The sequence below is a fragment of the Coffea arabica genome, chromosome 11c, assembly GCF_036785885.1.
Source record: "Coffea arabica cultivar ET-39 chromosome 11c, Coffea Arabica ET-39 HiFi, whole genome shotgun sequence".
Lineage (NCBI taxonomy): Eukaryota > Viridiplantae > Streptophyta > Magnoliopsida > Gentianales > Rubiaceae > Coffea > Coffea arabica.
Genome location: NC_092330.1, coordinates 40,251,137 through 40,269,299, shown reverse-complemented (window position 1 = coordinate 40,269,299; position 18,163 = coordinate 40,251,137). Strand labels below are relative to the sequence as shown.

At 36.9% G+C, this 18,163-nt stretch overlaps 2 protein-coding genes across 3 annotated transcripts; both read right to left on the bottom strand.

The window, feature by feature from the left end:
• Positions 1-130: 130 nt before the first annotated feature.
• On the bottom strand, positions 131-3,625 carry LOC113717034 (leucoanthocyanidin reductase-like). 2 transcript variants are annotated; one of them, XM_027241679.2, is made up of 6 exons: positions 3,310-3,625; positions 3,159-3,218; positions 2,490-2,630; positions 2,077-2,314; positions 852-1,055; positions 131-760 (listed from the first exon to the last, which is right to left on the bottom strand). In XM_027241679.2, the coding sequence occupies exons 1-6, from the start codon at positions 3,517-3,519 to the stop codon at positions 495-497; spliced, it is 1,119 nt and encodes a 372-aa protein (XP_027097480.2). In that variant the 5' UTR covers positions 3,520-3,625; the 3' UTR covers positions 131-494. The 2 variants fall into 2 exon arrangements, with proteins under 2 accessions (XP_027097480.2, XP_027097479.2); XM_027241678.2 differs by lacking the exon at positions 3,159-3,218.
• Positions 3,626-8,999: 5,374 nt separating this feature from the next.
• LOC113716720 (transcriptional repressor ILP1-like) lies at positions 9,000-16,399 on the bottom strand. The gene is made up of 6 exons (XM_027241126.2): positions 14,979-16,399; positions 14,449-14,616; positions 12,089-12,768; positions 11,012-11,270; positions 10,619-10,908; positions 9,000-9,556 (listed from the first exon to the last, which is right to left on the bottom strand). The coding sequence occupies exons 1-6, from the start codon at positions 16,254-16,256 to the stop codon at positions 9,364-9,366; spliced, it is 2,868 nt and encodes a 955-aa protein (XP_027096927.2). The 5' UTR covers positions 16,257-16,399; the 3' UTR covers positions 9,000-9,363.
• Between the last annotated feature and the right edge of the window lie 1,764 nt (positions 16,400-18,163).

Sequence of the window (18,163 nt, the reverse complement as noted above, 5' to 3'; positions counted from 1 at the left end):
GGAAAAAAAAGGGAAAAGCAAAAACCTTTGAGGCTTTTGAGTATACTTATCAAGCTCTTAAGGGTGTGATGGTATTTGCTGCAGATGCTCCACTGCTATGCTATTGCTATGTATGGAAAAGTTCTATCTATGATAGAAATAGGAGGCCATTTTTATTTTCATTATTTCATAAAAATTTTCTTTCCGGCAATGTGGAGGCCCCAAGGCCCGTTACAGACTCACTAATCTAGCAGGAGAAACTCCCAAACCACCTAGCGTACCACAGAAAAGATCTTACCCTCACAAACAAACTCATAAATATAAGACAAGAAAGTTCATTATTTTCATCTAGTGTACCACAGAAAAGATAAAAGACCTTACCCTTCACAAACTACTGAGAATCCAAGGAAGAGGTGGGGGGGGGGGGGTTAGAAATCGGGAAAAAAAAAGGGAAAGAGCAAGGACATTTGGTGCTCAAATTCAGGAACGTCTCTTTTTCATGCCATGTAATTCAGTCAAGCGCAGAGTTTGGGGGCGGTAAGAACGTCAACTAGGCGATGTGCAATATTCTCCCCCTTAGTGCCAACAACACGCTTCTTGTCTTCTTCTATTTTGCCTGCAAATTCATTGAAGCATTCATCCATGGTTTGAAAGGGCTCATCTGGATACAGGCTACTGACTTCAATTTCATTAGGTCCGTCCACAGGGAAGTTAACTTGGCAGCCCTTTATGAAAATGTCATGGGTGAACGATGCAACCACGCTTTGTGGGAATATATTCTCTGCATTGACCAACACTAATTAACACACCCAAAAATTTGAGAAGAAATCTTTCAAGAATTAACTTGGAAAACAATGGGGGAGTGGATATACCTTCTGCTGCAGCAAGTAGGTCATCTTCGGATACAACAACTCTAGGAAGGGTGCGTCCAATTTTCTTCTCCCACAAAGTAGCCAGTTCATTGATGTTGAGAAAATTGCATGAGGGCCGGAAATGAACGATTTTGTTCAGGGTCCGAACATCCTCTGCTGCTTTGACAGTAAATTTTCCAATATCTGCTCCGGCTACAAAGTAAGCTGCCAAAAATAGGAATTCAAAACCACAGCCAAGAGCCTCTCTCAACCAGTAACCAATATTATGGATCAATTTTCACGATAGAAGGTAAAAGTTATTACTACTACTTATACAGGTGGTTTTAGACGAAGCTGCAAGATATATCTTCCACGGTTGCATTCATTATTCCTTGTGTACTTGGAACGACAAAAACAACATTAAAGTGTCTGTCTGGATCGAAAAGGGAAATGTCTTGCTAGTCCAAGCAAGCCTCGTATCAACTACACACTGTACATTTCAACTCAGCTAAAGTGAATTTATCCTTTTCTCCCTCAATGCAGAGAGCTCGTTTGGATTGCTATCTTTAAAAATTTTTATTAAAAAAAATATGATTTAATAATATAAATATAAGGTAAAAATGTAATAAAAAAAAAAAACCTGTTCACGAAAAGTGTACAGTAAACAATTTTCTGCAAAAAACTACAATCCAAACAACGTCGTCTGACTTGTTCCATGGTTCCTTTTTTTTGTTAATACCAGGTAAGAAGTAACTAGCGGCAGACCGGCAGTTGACACCAATGCCACACATGATGAATCGTAATCAACTCGTAGTAAAGAGTAATTAAAGGAGGACTCCTTTTAGTCAACTCTAATGCTGTTGTATCCCATTTGATCTGACCCCTTCTCTCTAAAACTACAAAAATAGTTGTCATTTGACAAAACGAATTTATCAAATGCAATGTAGGTCGCCAACATGTCATTTGCCTCCTTGATCGAGTTCGTCCCCTGCCATTTTCATGGCATTTCTCAGGTTTTAGGGTTATATGGACTCTCAAGCAACCTACGCAGAAATTTTATACCTTGAGGGTCATTAATTATATGGTAGTATCAATAACATCTGACAGCAGTATATGAACGCTTCCTGCATATTCTTTTACTGCATTCATCAAATGTAATTCAACTAATGAAAGTGGCCTTAGACTATAAGCTACGCAGGAAGTGGAAATGCAATGCACCACACAAACAAGGAATAATAGAACAAACCCTTGACGCTGCCGTCGCCATAAATTTGGAACTGATCCAATGGTGGCAAAACCTCAGAAGGGTGGGTATTATCATAATAGGGCCACGAAGCAATTGAGTTGCAGCAAATGTAAGTATATGGTATTCCTGATTCCTCAATCAACCTTCGGACTCTTCGTTTTTCATTGTACATGGTCAGCCCTGGCTCCACTGGCTCCGCTCTGTCCACATCATGCCCAAACTCGGAGGGCAAGAATCTCTATATATATAAAAAACTAGCAAGACGTTAAATTTCTTTTCTTGATCGGATTAATATATGCACAATATATTGAAGAATACCCACTGCAGTTTCTTGAGCAAATGGCTGGTACAACACCTGGATTTTCAGATTTAGCAAGCTTGCCAGATAATACTACTATGCCTCATTTTCGTACCTTAATAGTACCAACAGCCTTCATGGCACGGATGAGGATAACTTGCTCTAGTAAATTGCCTCCACCGACAGCTGATATAACTATGTCTATCTCATGCTCTTTCAAAGTCTTTTCCATGAATTCTTGGTCATTGACAGAACCCTGATTTCCACAACCAAAAACCGCATTGTACAAACAAACATCACAATGATGGCCCCAGACATGCACATGTATGACACACACTTAAATTATAATAGGCGAAAACGCCTATTGTGGAATAAGCTCCAAAAATTCAGGAAAGAACTTCCATAGTTTCTGAATTAATAGCAAGATAGTTGTCAAAATTTTGTTGAACGTGAGCGTACATACTTAATAAGAAATGAGGAAATTTTAAGCATTAGGGAACTAAGATTTACTTGATAGAGGCTAATATATATGTATATATTGATTGTCAAATCTTACAAAGAAAAATAACAAGGGTAAGTTTTGAAAAATGCATCAAAAGAATGAAGGTTTTGGTGCAAAAAGCCTCGCATTTCAAACCCTATTAGACTAGCAACAGACTCCTGTTCTTCCTCCAAATGACCACCTCTGCAATTGATATAGATTAACAGCAATAAAAGAACACAGAAGAGTCACCATATCAGCCCATTCTATTACTTATTAAATTGCTGTTAAACAATACATGACCTTAATTTTTTGCCTCCTCTCAGAATCTTCTCCCTTTTCCAGCATTTCCTGTTCTTCCCACTACAAGTTCACACATTCTCGCTTGCTTCAGCGAAAGAAGGAAAAGCAATCATGCATGCATAAAGAGAAAAGGTGCATAGAGATAATTTACATGAATACTAATGGCTCCTTGATCCTCCAAAGCTTTGATGGCTCTGGCCTTAGAAGGGCAAGAGGCAGCTGCCCGGCTGAGAATATAGGTTGACTTACCGGAAGCAAGACTTGCTTGTGCAATAAAGTGACCAATAAAACCTGTAGCTCCGATGATCAAGATTCTGCTTCTCTTTTCTGCTTGTCCATTCGGAGAAGGAGACGCAGTCATTTTTTCGGCTTAATTAAGCCTTCGCCTTTGGCCCCAGTAGAGAGAGAAATATGAGCTGAAATTTTGTAACTAAAGCAATAGCGTCTCTTGTGGCCTAAGACATTTCTAAGATAGTGTTGGATCATATATAGACCGTAGAGGCGCCGGCTAAGGACAAAATTACGACGGTGCTTATGAATTACCCATCTGCCAGTCAACAAACAAATTGGCGGCCTCCGATTTTCTTGCGAATCTATTTCTTTTGCAACGAATTGCTTATTGTCAACCTTTTCATTATTTAATTAACTCTTTATGGATGTTTGGCAAGTTCAATAATGTTTCCTTTTAGTTCATAGTTGTTGTGTCCTAGTACAAATTTGATTCTAAGTCCGTGGAGTTTCCTTTTCTTATGCTCAAGTCATTTAGGCAATGGTAAGTCTAAATCCAAGTAAGCTCTGGTTTGGTCTAGCAACTTTTGTAATTTAAAAATATACTGGTGTACTAGATTATTATTTGAAGAGAGAGTTGAGTTGAATTGAGTCCTAGGAGTAGACTTGAGAAAAAGTCTCGCAGTTGAGATTTGTGAGTTGTTCTAAACGAAAGATTACCACTTGATAAAAATTCGTTGAGTATTTTTTTATGTGTTTGTTCACGTCCCACCTATTTTTATATGTGCTACAATGTTTCTGCTATGCATATTTTTGTGCCAAAAGAGTCAAATATTCTTAAATTCTAGTTAGAACATGAGTAATGTGGTGGAGAAAAAGAGGTTGGTATTGAACGATTTGTTATTTTCGACTCTCTTAGATGAGAGTTGTAATTCATTAATATAACCTTGCAATTGTAGGTTACATGTAAATATCATCATCATTAAAAAAATTAAAGAAAAGTTCAAATTTCTTGATTTTGCATATGTTGATTTAATCGGCTGCCAAGTAAGGATTGAAATTGAAATCTCAACTGATTAAAGTTTTTGGACCGTAATGTGAGTTTAATTTACTAGTTTTCAATGATAAGAAAGTACATATTGACGTTGTCAGATGTTTTACTATTCAAATAGATGAGTTACTTTTAATTAGTTAAGTGGCAACGCAACGTACTTAAGATAAGTGCGTTGTATTTAATTTGAGGCTTGTCTCATTAATCTAAGTATATCAACAACAATGATTAAGTACGTTGGCTGGCTCTGCTTTTCCTTCCATCCTTTGCTTTCCATCCCAGCAACAATGATTATAAATCGAATACAACCTTTACTTCTTCTCTGACCTTCTTCAACAATTCATTGTAGGAATAATTCAATTTTGGCCCTCTATGCTATTCAAATTAAATATATGAATCAAGCTCTCACTAACTGATCATTTTTTACTTTTTCTCACCCAAAAAAAAAAAAAGAAAAAGAGATTAAATCTACTCTGGCCCTCAATAATTGAGGTCATTTCAATTGAACCCCTCCATACTTATCCTTGCAACCTGCACCTCGAACTAATCTTCCTCCACAGGGGTAGGTAGCCTATCAGTTCATAAGATCGTGTGTGAGTCTTGGCCTCCACATTATCCTGGTTGGAAGAGAGTCAAGGGGACAAGACCATTTATCTGAATGGACCAACTAAACCACCGGGCCAATGGCTCAGTGACCATCAAGAAGGGATTCAAATCTCTCTTTGAGCTGTTGAATCTCGTCAGCAGCGAAAAAAATCTAAGAGTTGTGCCGTAACACTTCTTTGGTCTAGTTGGGTCTGTATACCCACTAGCCCCTACCACAGCCTTCTTAGGCTCTCCCTCCTCCTAAATTAGGATAGAGTAGGTTATACAAATGTATGGTTGCTGACCAAAAAAAAAAAAGAATGGACAGACTAAAACTTGGCGTTTTAGGAGTCCAACTGATTTGACGTCAAAGTAAGGATTGCATTTTTCATCATTTTTCATGGAAAAATTACTGTAGCGATTTGATATATGTGAGGGAAAAAGGTGATAGAAAAATGTGATCACGGAAAACGACAATATTTTCCGACGGAAATAAACAATCCAAGCATGGCCTAAATTTTTAGGGTGAAGTGGAAGAATTATTTCATGAAAATAATACTCTTTTTCTTTCCCCTCTTCATTTCCTACCATCCAAATGCACCGTAGTTTGACATGCAAATGTTTCGACCCATGCCTAATTAAACGATAATTTTGCCAAAAGAAGAAAAAAAAAAAAAGATACTCATAAAGTTCATTGAAAGTAGGAGAGTATATCCAGGTGACCCTACAGGTTCCCAATTATTTTGCCTCAATTCCTAGGCTTTATCTATGTGCAGACATTTCATCCTCTTTTCCCATATTTCATTTAGATATTCCTTTCATTCATTCTTAGTCCAGCCTCCTTTCTAATCAACGGTGACCTACAAATTCAACAGCCCGTTTTGGGAGTTTCTTGCACAGCTAGAGCTCCACTTTACACTGCTGAAGTCTTTTTTGAGTCTGAAAATCCAACCTGTGATCTGAAAACTACGACGGTTCAAGAGTAATTGATTTGATAGCCCAGCTTCCCGTGCAATTGTAACCACCATATACAAGAACTCCAAACACCTAACTATTCAGTTGGCTACTGATATCAACTCTACATGCAAGAGTTAGCCAATTTCTGCCTCCTAGTACCTAACTTTCCGAGTTCATACGCAGGTTTCTTCTCATTTTCGACCTATCTATCTATCTTTCCTTTCCACATGCTGTTGGTCTCAAAATCAATCAAATACAAATTTTCTTCCTCTTCGAACAGTCTCGTTTTTTTTCTCATTTTCTTACCGGTGCATACCAAGTCAAGTTCAACAAGATTTAAATATTTCCTTTATTATTATTATTATTATTTTTTTTTTTACATTTGCAGACATCTTTAATTTGGGTGTTTAGTGGAGCAAAAGTAGTTAAGCATCTACCCTTGCTCCCGGTGATCTGCATGGCTGCTAAATCTTGCACGAGGGCACCTACTCATCTCCTAACGTCAAAGTGCATGTGAATTTGCCATTTGGAGGCAAAATCGAAACAAAAACAGTGACTGCCTTCTGGCAATCAAACAATGTCTTGACTTGTAATGTTTTGGTTGGTGCCGTGTGAACATGTCCCCTATGTCCATCTGCCTGATGACAATCATCAAAATGATGTACGTTGTACACTTGTACTCCTTGTACTAGTAGTAGGTGGGGATGAGCCACAACCACAAATTTAGGAGAAAAAGGGGGCATGAACGATTATGAGCAAAGCCGTCGTAGTAATTGGTCCGAGGGCCTGCCTTGGCTCAAAATGCAAATAACTGCAGATTAGGGCCTGCCTTGGCTAAAACTGGTAGATAACAATTTTGTCTTAGTGCGGGGAAGATGCAGCTAAATTGTGGAAATTTATTTTAGGAGTATTTGGATGATCTCTCTTTCATAGCCTCCTAAATTTTTCAACAAATTTCTGTTGCTCCAACCCTTCCCCTTTCCAGCCGTAACCTTTTGCTCTCGGCGAATGTTTGAATCCTAAACAGCCACTCAAACGTAATTAGTCATGATGTACAAGAAATCGATTTTGCAAGCTTCCTAAACGATTTTCACATATTCTCCTTTTTGTAAGATGTACTTCTAACATTCTATGCTAGATTTTTCTCTCAAGGCACTCGTTAGTGTAAATTTTACGAGGAAACTTTCTATTTGATTAAAAATTAACTATATTAAGTCAACTAATACATGATATGGAGTTTAATATTTCTTTCTCTTCTTTCTTTTACCTTTTCTAGCTCGAATTTGATGAAATAATTAGTCAACCACACTTTTTAGGTTATTTGCATGGGTCGATTTTTTTGTTTGGTCAATTTTGCCCCCAATTCCATCACCTCTAATGGTAAAAAATAACGAAAAAAGTTCCTAAATTTTTTTTTATTCAAGGGCTTATTTGTGAAATACATAGTTGAGGGGCCAAAACTGCACAAAGGCAAAAATTTATGGACCGTCCCGAAAGTTTCCTCAAATTTTATCGGTCACAGTCTCACAGAAGACATCTTGTCGGAAAGTTTCCTCAAATTTTATGTCCCGAATTCATGGAGTCCCAATCATTCCTGCTTGTGAATACATCCCATCTTGATAGACACAAGAGACTCGTTAGTCACCCTTCGCACTTTACTGAGATATTAAAAAGGGATAATTTCAGAAACCCCCCCTGAGGTTTCATGAAATATCACCTAGCTCCCTTGAGGTTTTCAAAATCTCACTTAGCACCCCTCGAATTGACATTTTGGTAACATTGTCACCCTTCTAACCAAAAGTAATATTAAAAAATTCATGTTTGAGGAGAGAGATTATTTTAGTGCCTTTAATACCCTTAGCCTATAAAAAAATGAACATTTTACAAACCAAGGAAAAAAAGTACTAAATTGAAACCATCTTAAAAGTGAGGAGATGAAAATTAATAAGATTTTATGTTACAGCCAATAGTCATTTCTATAGTAGAGAGAGACAGTAAAGCAAATATTTTTTTAAACCATTTCTATAAATAAAACCCTCCATAGCATTGAAGGCAATTAGCATGTAAAAAGCATACATTTGAGCCAAAAAAACTCAGCAATAGATGAAATTCAACTTCAATATCATATAGAGAATATACTCAAAATAGACAGACTTTTTATGGGTATGAAATATGAAAATTTTATTATAAAAAACTCAGAATTTGAAAAACTGCAGTTTGGAGTTTTAGTTACTTTATTTCTCTTGCGCTCTACATGAATAGGAACAAATAACTAAATAAATAAAAAGTTGTGAAACACAAAAAAAGGGGAAAAAAAGAACCTGCAGCTGTTTTTCTCCAAATGCGCTGAATATTTCATTGATTAAATCCTATATTTCATTGACATTTAGAGAAAGAAAAATAAGTTTAGAAAATTTAAATATGAGGGTATTATTGACAATTCATCACCTTTGATATTAGTAAATGGCCCTACTATCACTTCAAGGGTGCTAAGTGAGATTTTGAAAAGTTCAGGAGTGCTAGGTGATATTTCATGAAACCTCAGGGGAGGTTTCTGAAATTATCCCTATTAAAAATTAGGAAATTTTCTTCAATGAAACCCTAAGGTTGTGTTTGGATTGCATTTTTCCGTCATTTTTCATGAAAAATTTACTATATCAATTTGATATATGTGAGAAAAAAAATGATAGGAAAATATGATCACAAAACATGACAATATTTTCGAACAGAAACAAGCAATCAAAGCATGACCTAATCTTTTCTAAAAGACAGCTCAAAACGGAAGTTTATTATGACCCCCAACCCCCAAAAACCCAAAAAAAAAAAAAACATATATCTGCTAATTAACCAAAAAATCCGCAAGAGCCACCAAAAAGTTCCAGTTGCCGAACCCTAAAAACAAAGTTACAAGGGCTGCATTCTCATTAGAATACACGAGAAAAGAAAAGGCCTTCCATGTCCAGACATGACATGAAATCGATACTTCAGATGGATCTTGACAGAAAGACGACGAATCGAAAGGGGCCGGAATTGGGGTTCTTGATAAGAGCTCATCTTTTGGTTTCTCCGTGACTATAACACGAAACCAATAATTCATAGGGTTTTCATACTGATGGAGAAGAGAGGGGGCACCAGAGCCTCAGCTCGAAGCAAAACACAAAATGCATTACCTGGGCCACCAGAGGGGGGCCACGGGCATCTAATTCAAAGACTATGCTAACTAGGTGTATCAAGGAATCTCATTCTTTTCAAAATTGTGCTTTATGATAAGCAAGAGCTGATGTTAGCTCCCCAAGTCTTTGAAACCGTTAAATGTACAGGCAAGGGGGAACCATTAGACAGAGGAGGAGCAAGAGGGACAATTCGACATCGGAGATAAGGGAGTCACAACGCCTCCTTGAGACTAAAGGTTCTTAATATTGCCCTAGCTTGGTCGTACTCATTTAGCTCCACAAGCATCTTCTTCAATCGGCGAGCAAGTTTGGCAGTTTCTGCCTGAATCCCACCAGAAACATGCCTCTTCTCCAGCGTCCTTCCAAGTGATAGCAAAAATTCCACCAGTGGCAGCAGTTTTGGGCTACAAGCATAGTGAGGATACAGTGAGTTTACTCATATGAGAAGTAGGGTAACAGTCCATTGCCGACTTGTATCATGGGGCAAAGGAAATTAGTCAGGTGACAACGCAAGGCCTTCAAAAATTCATCACTAATTTACATGCAACATGCCATTGAAAGCCACATGCTATTGAAAGCCATGGAGAAAAAGATGCGCGTACCACATGCAATAAATAGAGAACTAAATAACTGGCAACATAGTATCCCAAAAAAAAAAAAAGAAAAACATTTTAATGAACGAATGACCTTGAACCTCAAGGTTGCACTGGACAATTTAGGGTGAGCATTCAGAGAGTTTTGAATGTCAAGTTGGAATCGTGTCCAACTCTAATCATTTTCATTAAAAGGATTGACTCAGAAGGGTCCTCATGAGATGAAACCATCCAGATACAGACATTAGCCCATAAAGTTAACTTTCTTTTATATGCTTGAACACAGGGCTTTTCCTGGCTTAGCATTTTACAAGGCTTTCATCTCTTACCAAATTTCCCTACTTTTCCTCTCTACCTCCTCCACACACTAAATACCCATGCCACGTAAGACCATCTGTCCCTCTGAAATATGTCACTTCAGCACAAACAGAAAGTTTTGCTACAATTTATGCACTTAGTGAATGCTGTATATAGAGAGAGGCAATTGCCCACATACTAAGCCACTACAAAACCCAAGCAAACTGGCAACTATGTTTCCCCACTTTTCCCTTTATCTATTGTATTTTCTAAATCCACCTTACTTTCAGGTTTGATACAGGAGGAGCATGTAGGTCTGTATTGTTTGTAGTGGCAAGGATAAATATGTAAATCATATTTTTGCAATAGTGCCTGACCAAATAGCAAGCGAGATCAAGCAAAGATGCTATCTCAAAAGCAAACTCAATTTTAAGAATTATTTTTCTGTGATCCTAAGATTTGGCAAAACTTGAAAATTTAACTTAAAAGCTTCTTTCACAATTCTTCAGTAGCATCTTAGACATACTTCCATCTTAAACCAAGAGAATGACACTTTTCACTTGAAGAAACAAGTACCTGCGATCCCCAGTAACACTTGGACCAGCCCAGACCCCATCTAAGGAGGCAACGACTCTCTCTGTTCTTGTAACTGCATCGTGAATGTTTGATTCAATGCTTCGAAGATGAGGAAGAATCTTGCCAATTAATAGTTCATCCAGAGCAAGCTTTTCCAATACTGGCCTTGCAAGAACCTTATGCCATCGACATATGTTCTTCATCAAACGAACAGACACACCAAATCTGTACGCTGCAGCTCTTGCCGCGTTCGGTACAGCTTTTAATACAAGTGTGTTCCACGTTGGCACCTATAAACTTATATCCTTTTAGTAACAATATAATATTTAAGGGAAGACAAGTACTAGTTGATATACTCTGCAAATGGTAATCCAAAAAGGAGATAAGAAATACCATCAAATTGGTCACAGCATCAGCCAGGCGGTCTCGAAGTGCAGCTACTAAGTTCCCAAGTGCCAAACTGGATGGAGGAACATATCCTAAGACCAAGTTTGTAGCAGAAACAGCGTACTCTGTTTCACGTGTACTAAGCATGTCCCAGCAGTATACTAACTGGTGATGCAAAATTGGAATTGCCAGTTTCTCTACTAGTTCCGGAATAAGGTTGGCGTCAGCATCATCTTCTGGACCATAATCAAATAACAAGGAGTGCCTGGAAGTAGGAGAGATGATAGACTCAGCATCATAAAAAAAAAAAAACCCAAAACAAAAAGATCTCATTCTCTCTCATTAGCACGTTACAACAAAAGTGAAGTCAATAATCTCATACTCTTTTATCTCTGCATTCAGTGGTCTACCTAACCATTGCTAACTGGTAGAAATCATCAAGCTCACAAAAAATTTCCACCATGCTTGTTTAAATGATACGAGCATTTAAAGAGACAACCCCCACTAAAATTATTGCCCTGCTCTAGAAGTGGACAGCAGAATTACAGACAACAGCCACTGTATATTTGAAGCTAGAAAGCTACTACAGTTGCAACCATGCGGGTCAAGCCAAGAAAAAATTTTCAACCTCGAGGTAATTTGATTCAGTTGACCAGCAAATCCACCAAAAAGAATAGTTACTGGACATTCAAGTTCCACGATATGAAAGTACTACATCTAACAGAAAAATAAGAACACATCTATAAGTTACATTATCATGGTTTGGCTAATTTGTAACAGGATTTTGTTTGTTTAAAATTTTTTCATCGTTGACCCAAGAAAAAAAAAATTTTAGTGATAAAAATAATGTATAAATGAAATGACATGATTCACGGAAAAAAGGGTAAACAAAGAAGGCCAGAATAAAATAATAAAGAAAGAAGAAGAAGAAGAAGCAAGAGGCTGCACAATTGTGCTGGTCCCAGAGGCCTTAACCTTGCCAGGAGTCAGCAAAATATTTTAGAGTGAATCATGAAACAAAAAGGCATTTAATCAAAGTGTTGCTCAAATTGTACAGCCAAATTTCAACTGGACGCTCCATACCATTTCATATGAATAAAGTCTGAATCCTCATGAAGTGGATCCCACTTTAGAAGCTCAAGCCTTACATAAGGAGTGAAAATAGTAGGCGCACTTAGTGACATATAAGCATCACGGTAGCTTGAAGCATACTCCTTTTTCCATCTCTCAAACCTTTCTACAACTGCTGAAAGTTGAGCATAATCGTCAGCTGCATCACTGAAGATCTGTTCAGAAATCTGAAGCAACTGATTACGACTTGACTGATAAGCTGTACTCTCACTGTCACTTTCATCAGTACTTGATTCCCCTTCCATTGGCCGATTAGGACTGTCAATTTCCATGGACAACAATCTCTTTGAATCTGACTTAGCTTTCCTGTATTGTCGAGCCTCTGCCCTCCTAGCTAAATCCATTCGTTTCTGCAGATTCAAATCTCTGCCAAGTTCATCTAGCTCCACAGGTAAGTCTCTTAATTCTCTTGCAGCTGCAGATGCAGCCTGAGCAGCACTTATAGCTGATTCTATCATTGCTGCACTGCTTCCACCTTTACGAAAAACAGACATTGCTGCACTCACAGCTGGTTCTAATTCCTTCATTTCATCGTTATTATCAGCGATTCTTCTTTCTAGAATTGCAGCTGCTCTTTCTTCGTGTAGCTTCTGCATCTGATCTTCAAGTTCTTCAATGAAAGGAGCCTTATGCTGCAAAGAGCAAGATTAATATCAGATCAAAATTACATTAATGTTACATTTAGAAAACACTATCTAGCAGAGTAGACCAAGAACAAGAAACAAAAGATGAAAACAGCCAAACAAAATGCTCAAAGCCCTTCAAGGAAAGTAATGGAAACTCCTACATGTAACCAGGGCAAGGGCAAGATGTTAAACCAGAAAACCCTAGAGTATCCACAGAATTCTTCTCCAACCCACATTATATGTCATTGACAACTTTGTGCATACTTAAGAAAAGTAGAGTATGACAAAAATACATCAGCTAGCAAAGCAACTGTTCCCATTATTGCCCATCAATTGAACAACAATATTTTGTTAGTTGAATTTGAAGTTTTACATGAGGCACAACTACCATAGTTAAGAGATGGTTTGTAATGTTATTTATCATGGCAACATGCCTCCTACGATTATTTCTTAGGATTTGTATAAAGGGTCAAGTTAGGCTTTATATACTTTCTTGAAACTTTTTTGACACAAACCAAAATAGTGACGTATAAAATGCAACAGAGTGAATAGCACATAAACCAAAAGAGAAGTCTCAAATTTACATCCAGTATGAATCCACACAGCTCACTCACAAAATAACAATATAGCACAGATGAAGATATTCTTCAACTTGAGAAAAACAACTGAGGATCAAAAAACTTTCTTCTATCTATGTATTGCACAATGACTTCATTCACAAGCAAGCAGTAGTGTCTGTATTGCTGCTCAAAGTGAGGAGGAATATGTATGCATGAATATTGGGAGCACGAGGAGCACTACAACAGCAGATAATCCACAATGGCAATGATACCAAACAGGAGAACATTATCCAAAGCCAACAGAAGAAAATTGAAACTAAATGAGGAAAGAGGTGAATATACAATTGACACCCAGAATCATCAAAATTTAAGCAGTCAAAAAAACCATCAGATGGGTCCCTGAGACATTCTTTGAAAAAGAATAATTCTCTATATGCCACTTTCATGCTCATCATCACACTAAAGGAGACAAGACAACCTATATAACCAACTCTTCCACAATTGCTGCCCTAAATATTATGAACCTCAGTTCATAATTCCGCCTGAATTTAGAAAGAGAAAAAATAGCATGTACTGCCATGAGAAGAACGCAACCTCATCTACATCGTCTTAATTGATAGATGATAAAGAAAAGAACTAAATATACGTCAACTAACAGAGCATACATGTAAAAGACACTAGAAAATCTGAAAGTTCCAAAATTGATAAAATTATCTTCAAAATTACAAAAGTAGCACGTTAAACAACATGATTCAAAGCAGTAAACCAACATATGAGTTAAGAACTCCAAAATAACAATATTTATAGATCCTTCAGTACCAAAACCTACTTGGATCTATACAGTGACAGAAAAATTGGAAGAGAAGCTAAAGATGGCTGAAGTGAAGCAATCTAAGTAGTTATAACCTCAAAGCTCCTAATAACTAACAACAGGATTTAACATATACCGAAAAATAAAGATGGGGGGTGTTAGGACAACAGATTCTCCATACTTTCAGTCACTTATGCTCAGTGACAGTAGCAAAACAAATAAAGAGAACAACATAATTGATCTATCACGTTAAGATTTGGCAACTATGGAGGGCACCAAAATAAATTGGAGATTGATAAATCAGATAATCCGTACCTGCAAAAAGTCACATATAACAGAAACAAACTCACGAAGCTTTTGCATAAAGATGAACTTCTCACCAGCAGCAGATAATGAATTTTCCAGCTTGGTGACATTCAACAGTGAAGCGGATAGATTTTCATCATTCCTTGTTAATGTATCCATTGTTTTCTTATGAGACTCCTAAGAAAAAGATAAGTCAAAAGACAATAACAGATCAGTTGCAATCACTACATAAACAGAGGGAAGAAAATAAAACTTGTAAACACCAATGAACATTTTCTTCAGAGCAACATATTGGTATTAAACTCAAATACCTTCTAAATGTCCAAATTAATACTGGTCAAGACAGAAGCAGAAAACTATTAATTAAATGCTTTATCCAGTAATTCTTGTTTTTCTACTTGCAATGGTAATCTCACAGCTAATTTACAACTTAAACTGATAATGCTGTATTTCCAGAAGAAATCCTACTTAAACTTATAAAACAAAGAATAAGTAATCAAATTTCAAAACAAACACTAGGAATAAATGCCAATGCATACCTTAAGCATCTTCACATTGTCATACAAAACTTTCTTAGCGAGCTCAGCTTTTTGTGATATCGGCATTTCATCTGATCCAGGCAATCCCCCAACAGCACCCCCAATACTAGGACCAACAGTATCAACAGAACTAATCTGCACTGAAGAATATACACTACCAGAGGCCACGATTGGATAACCAAATTTCTGCTGAGGGACACTCTGAGGCACATTAACACTACTACCACCAGCAGTACTACTACTGACTCCTACACTAACGCCATCATCTAGCCTCTTTCCTAATCCCAAACCTTTCCTTGCCTGCTCCTCTTCCCACAACTTTTCCAATTCTTCCTCATCCTCATCATCGCTATTAAGAACAGCGCTATCCTTTGCCGTTACTCTCTCCTCAAAATCCTCAAACACGCCCTTCTTCCCACCATCAATTTTTGCTCCAAAAAACCCGATTCTCCCTCGAAATTCTGGCTCCTCATCGCTCAACCCCTCGGCTTCACCGTGATTACTTCCTCCATCCAATGATATATAATCCTGGGCTGCGGGACCTGCCTGCCTGAGCCTCTCTCTTTTTGCCCTTATCGCGTCTATTGTCGCCTGGTCTGGTATGACTCCCCCAGAAACCTCACTTTTCCCTCTCAAACCCAATCTAAACTTTGCCTCATCTCTCTCAGTTCTCACCAAATCGCCTTGCTGCTCAACACCCATCTCGTCATTCTCGATTTCCCCATCTGCATCATCAACCATATTAGGTTTTGGCTTCACTAGCCCTTTCAATACGATAACGGGCTCAGTGGGCGTCACTTCGGGCTTCGATTTGGGAGGTTCGGGCCGGGCTGAACGGGAAGAGGCGAGGGTTCTAGTGTTCTTCTGGAGCTCAAGGAGGGCTTCTTTGGTGTAAGTTCCAGCTTGGGGTTGCACATTGGAAGGTAGCGACGCCGTCGTTTGAGGCCCAATTCGGTCTTTAGACGAGCTGAGCTTATGATGAGAAGAGGAAGAAGAAGAGGGTCTGGGGAGACGAGAGTTTGATGAAGAGGGACGAGGTTTAATGGGCAATTGGTCGGCGTCGGCTTCCTCATCGTCAGCGAAGCTCAGGCGGCTTTTGGGAACTGCAGTTACCGGTTTTTTAGGTCTTGTGGCGGAGGAAATGGATTTGAATTGGGGTTTTGATGATGTGGTGGTGGAGCCGTTGGTGGTGGGGGTTCTGGTACTCTTGTCGTTGTCTTCGTCGTCGTCAGCGTCATCTCCGCCGCGGCGGCGGAAATTACGGGCTTTGCTGCTCATCGTACGGTGCCGGAGTTGTGGCGGTTTTTTTTTACCCCCGAGTTTTTGCGCAGGGGGCAGAGCGGAGCTAAGTTGTGTTAGGTGGCAATTTGGCAGTGGATCAGTGGTCAGCCTAATAGAGCTTGTTGTGGGGTTATGGGCGATTTACTATGCTGGGCTTATTTTGTGTCTGTTTGGAATTCAAATTGACCAATTTTGTGTATGCTAACTGCTATGGGCTATTATATAATTGCTTGCGTGAGAAAAATCATCACAGTCAGCCCACTGCCAATAGCTTTAGTAGTATCCACTTAAGATAAGTGGCGTAAACGATTTAAAAAAAAAAAAAAGTGTTTGATTTAATTAAAATCATTTACATTACTGATCTGAAGTGAAAGAGTTCAAGCTTATTTGTTTATTATTATTTAACTTGAAATTATGTTCAATCTCTCCTCAAAGAAAGAATATTATGTTTAAACTTGATATGTTTATTTATTGAATCGAACTCTTATCGAACTGAGTTTGAGTAAATTAAAGGGATAATTTCAGAAACCTCCCCTGAGGTTTCTGACATTTACACTTGCCTTCCCTGTGGTTTGAACAATTACACTGACCTCCCCTGAGGTTATTAATCCTTTACAAATTCAGTCTAAATGATTAAAATATTATTTTAGAAAGTGAAATTTGAATTTTGTACCTGATTTGTCCTTTGTGCCACATGTCCAATGAATGGCAAAGTATTACAAATTAATTAACAATTAATAAACTTTAACGAGCGTAGTTTATAGGCAAATACGTATTGTCTATTTAAAGTACCAGTTCTTTACATGTATTTTACTTTCAAACATTTATTTTATCACAAATATTTATTCTCAAATACAGATTTGTATTTACTCTCAAATATTTAATTTTTGTTAAACACAAAACCTACCAGTTTTTCTTGCGTAGAAATATTAATATAACACTTTTTCAATTTTAGTTATAAATATTTATGTATTTAACATAAATTAAATGATTTATGATAAAATATCCATAAAGAGCCAATACTTTACTCATGTAATGGATGAAAGTCATAAAAAATTAATAGTTTATGAGGCCATTTATTTTTTTAAAAATATTTAATTTATATTAAATAGATAACCTACTGATTTTTTTTACAAGAATATTACTTTAACACTTTTTAATTTTTAATTACAAATGTTAATATATTTATCATAAATTAAATATTTGAAAATAAAATATCTGTAAAGAGCCGATACTTTAAATAGGATATGCATATTTGCCTATAAACTACACTATTTAAAGTAAGGAGTATAGTTTATTGATTTAAGTTAAGGAGTGTAGTTTATTGATTTAAGTAAGGAGTGTAGTTTATAGGCAAACACGCATAACTTATTTAAAGTACCGGCTCTTTACAGTTATTTTATTTTTAAATATTTAATTTACAATAAATATATCAATATTTGTAATTAAAAATTAAAAGGTGTTACAATAATATTCTTGTAAAAAGAAAATCGATAGGCTATCTATTTAATATAAATTAAAATTTTTTAAAAAAAAGAAATGGCCTATAAAATGTTAATTTTTTATGGCTTTCATCCATTACATGAGTAAAGTATTAGCTCTTTATGAGTATTTTATTCTGAATCATTTAATTTATGTTAAATACATAAATATTTGTAATTGAAATTGAAAAAATGTTATATTAATATTTCTACGGAAGAAAAACTGGTAGGTTTTGTATTTAACAAAAATTAAATATTTGAGAGTAAATACAAATCTGTATTTGAGAATAAATATTTGTGATAAAGTAAATGCTTGAAAATAAAATTCATGTAAAGAGCTGGTACTTTAAATAGGCAATACGTATTTGCCTATAAACTACGCTCGTTAAAGTTTATTAATTGTTAATTAATTTGTAATACTTT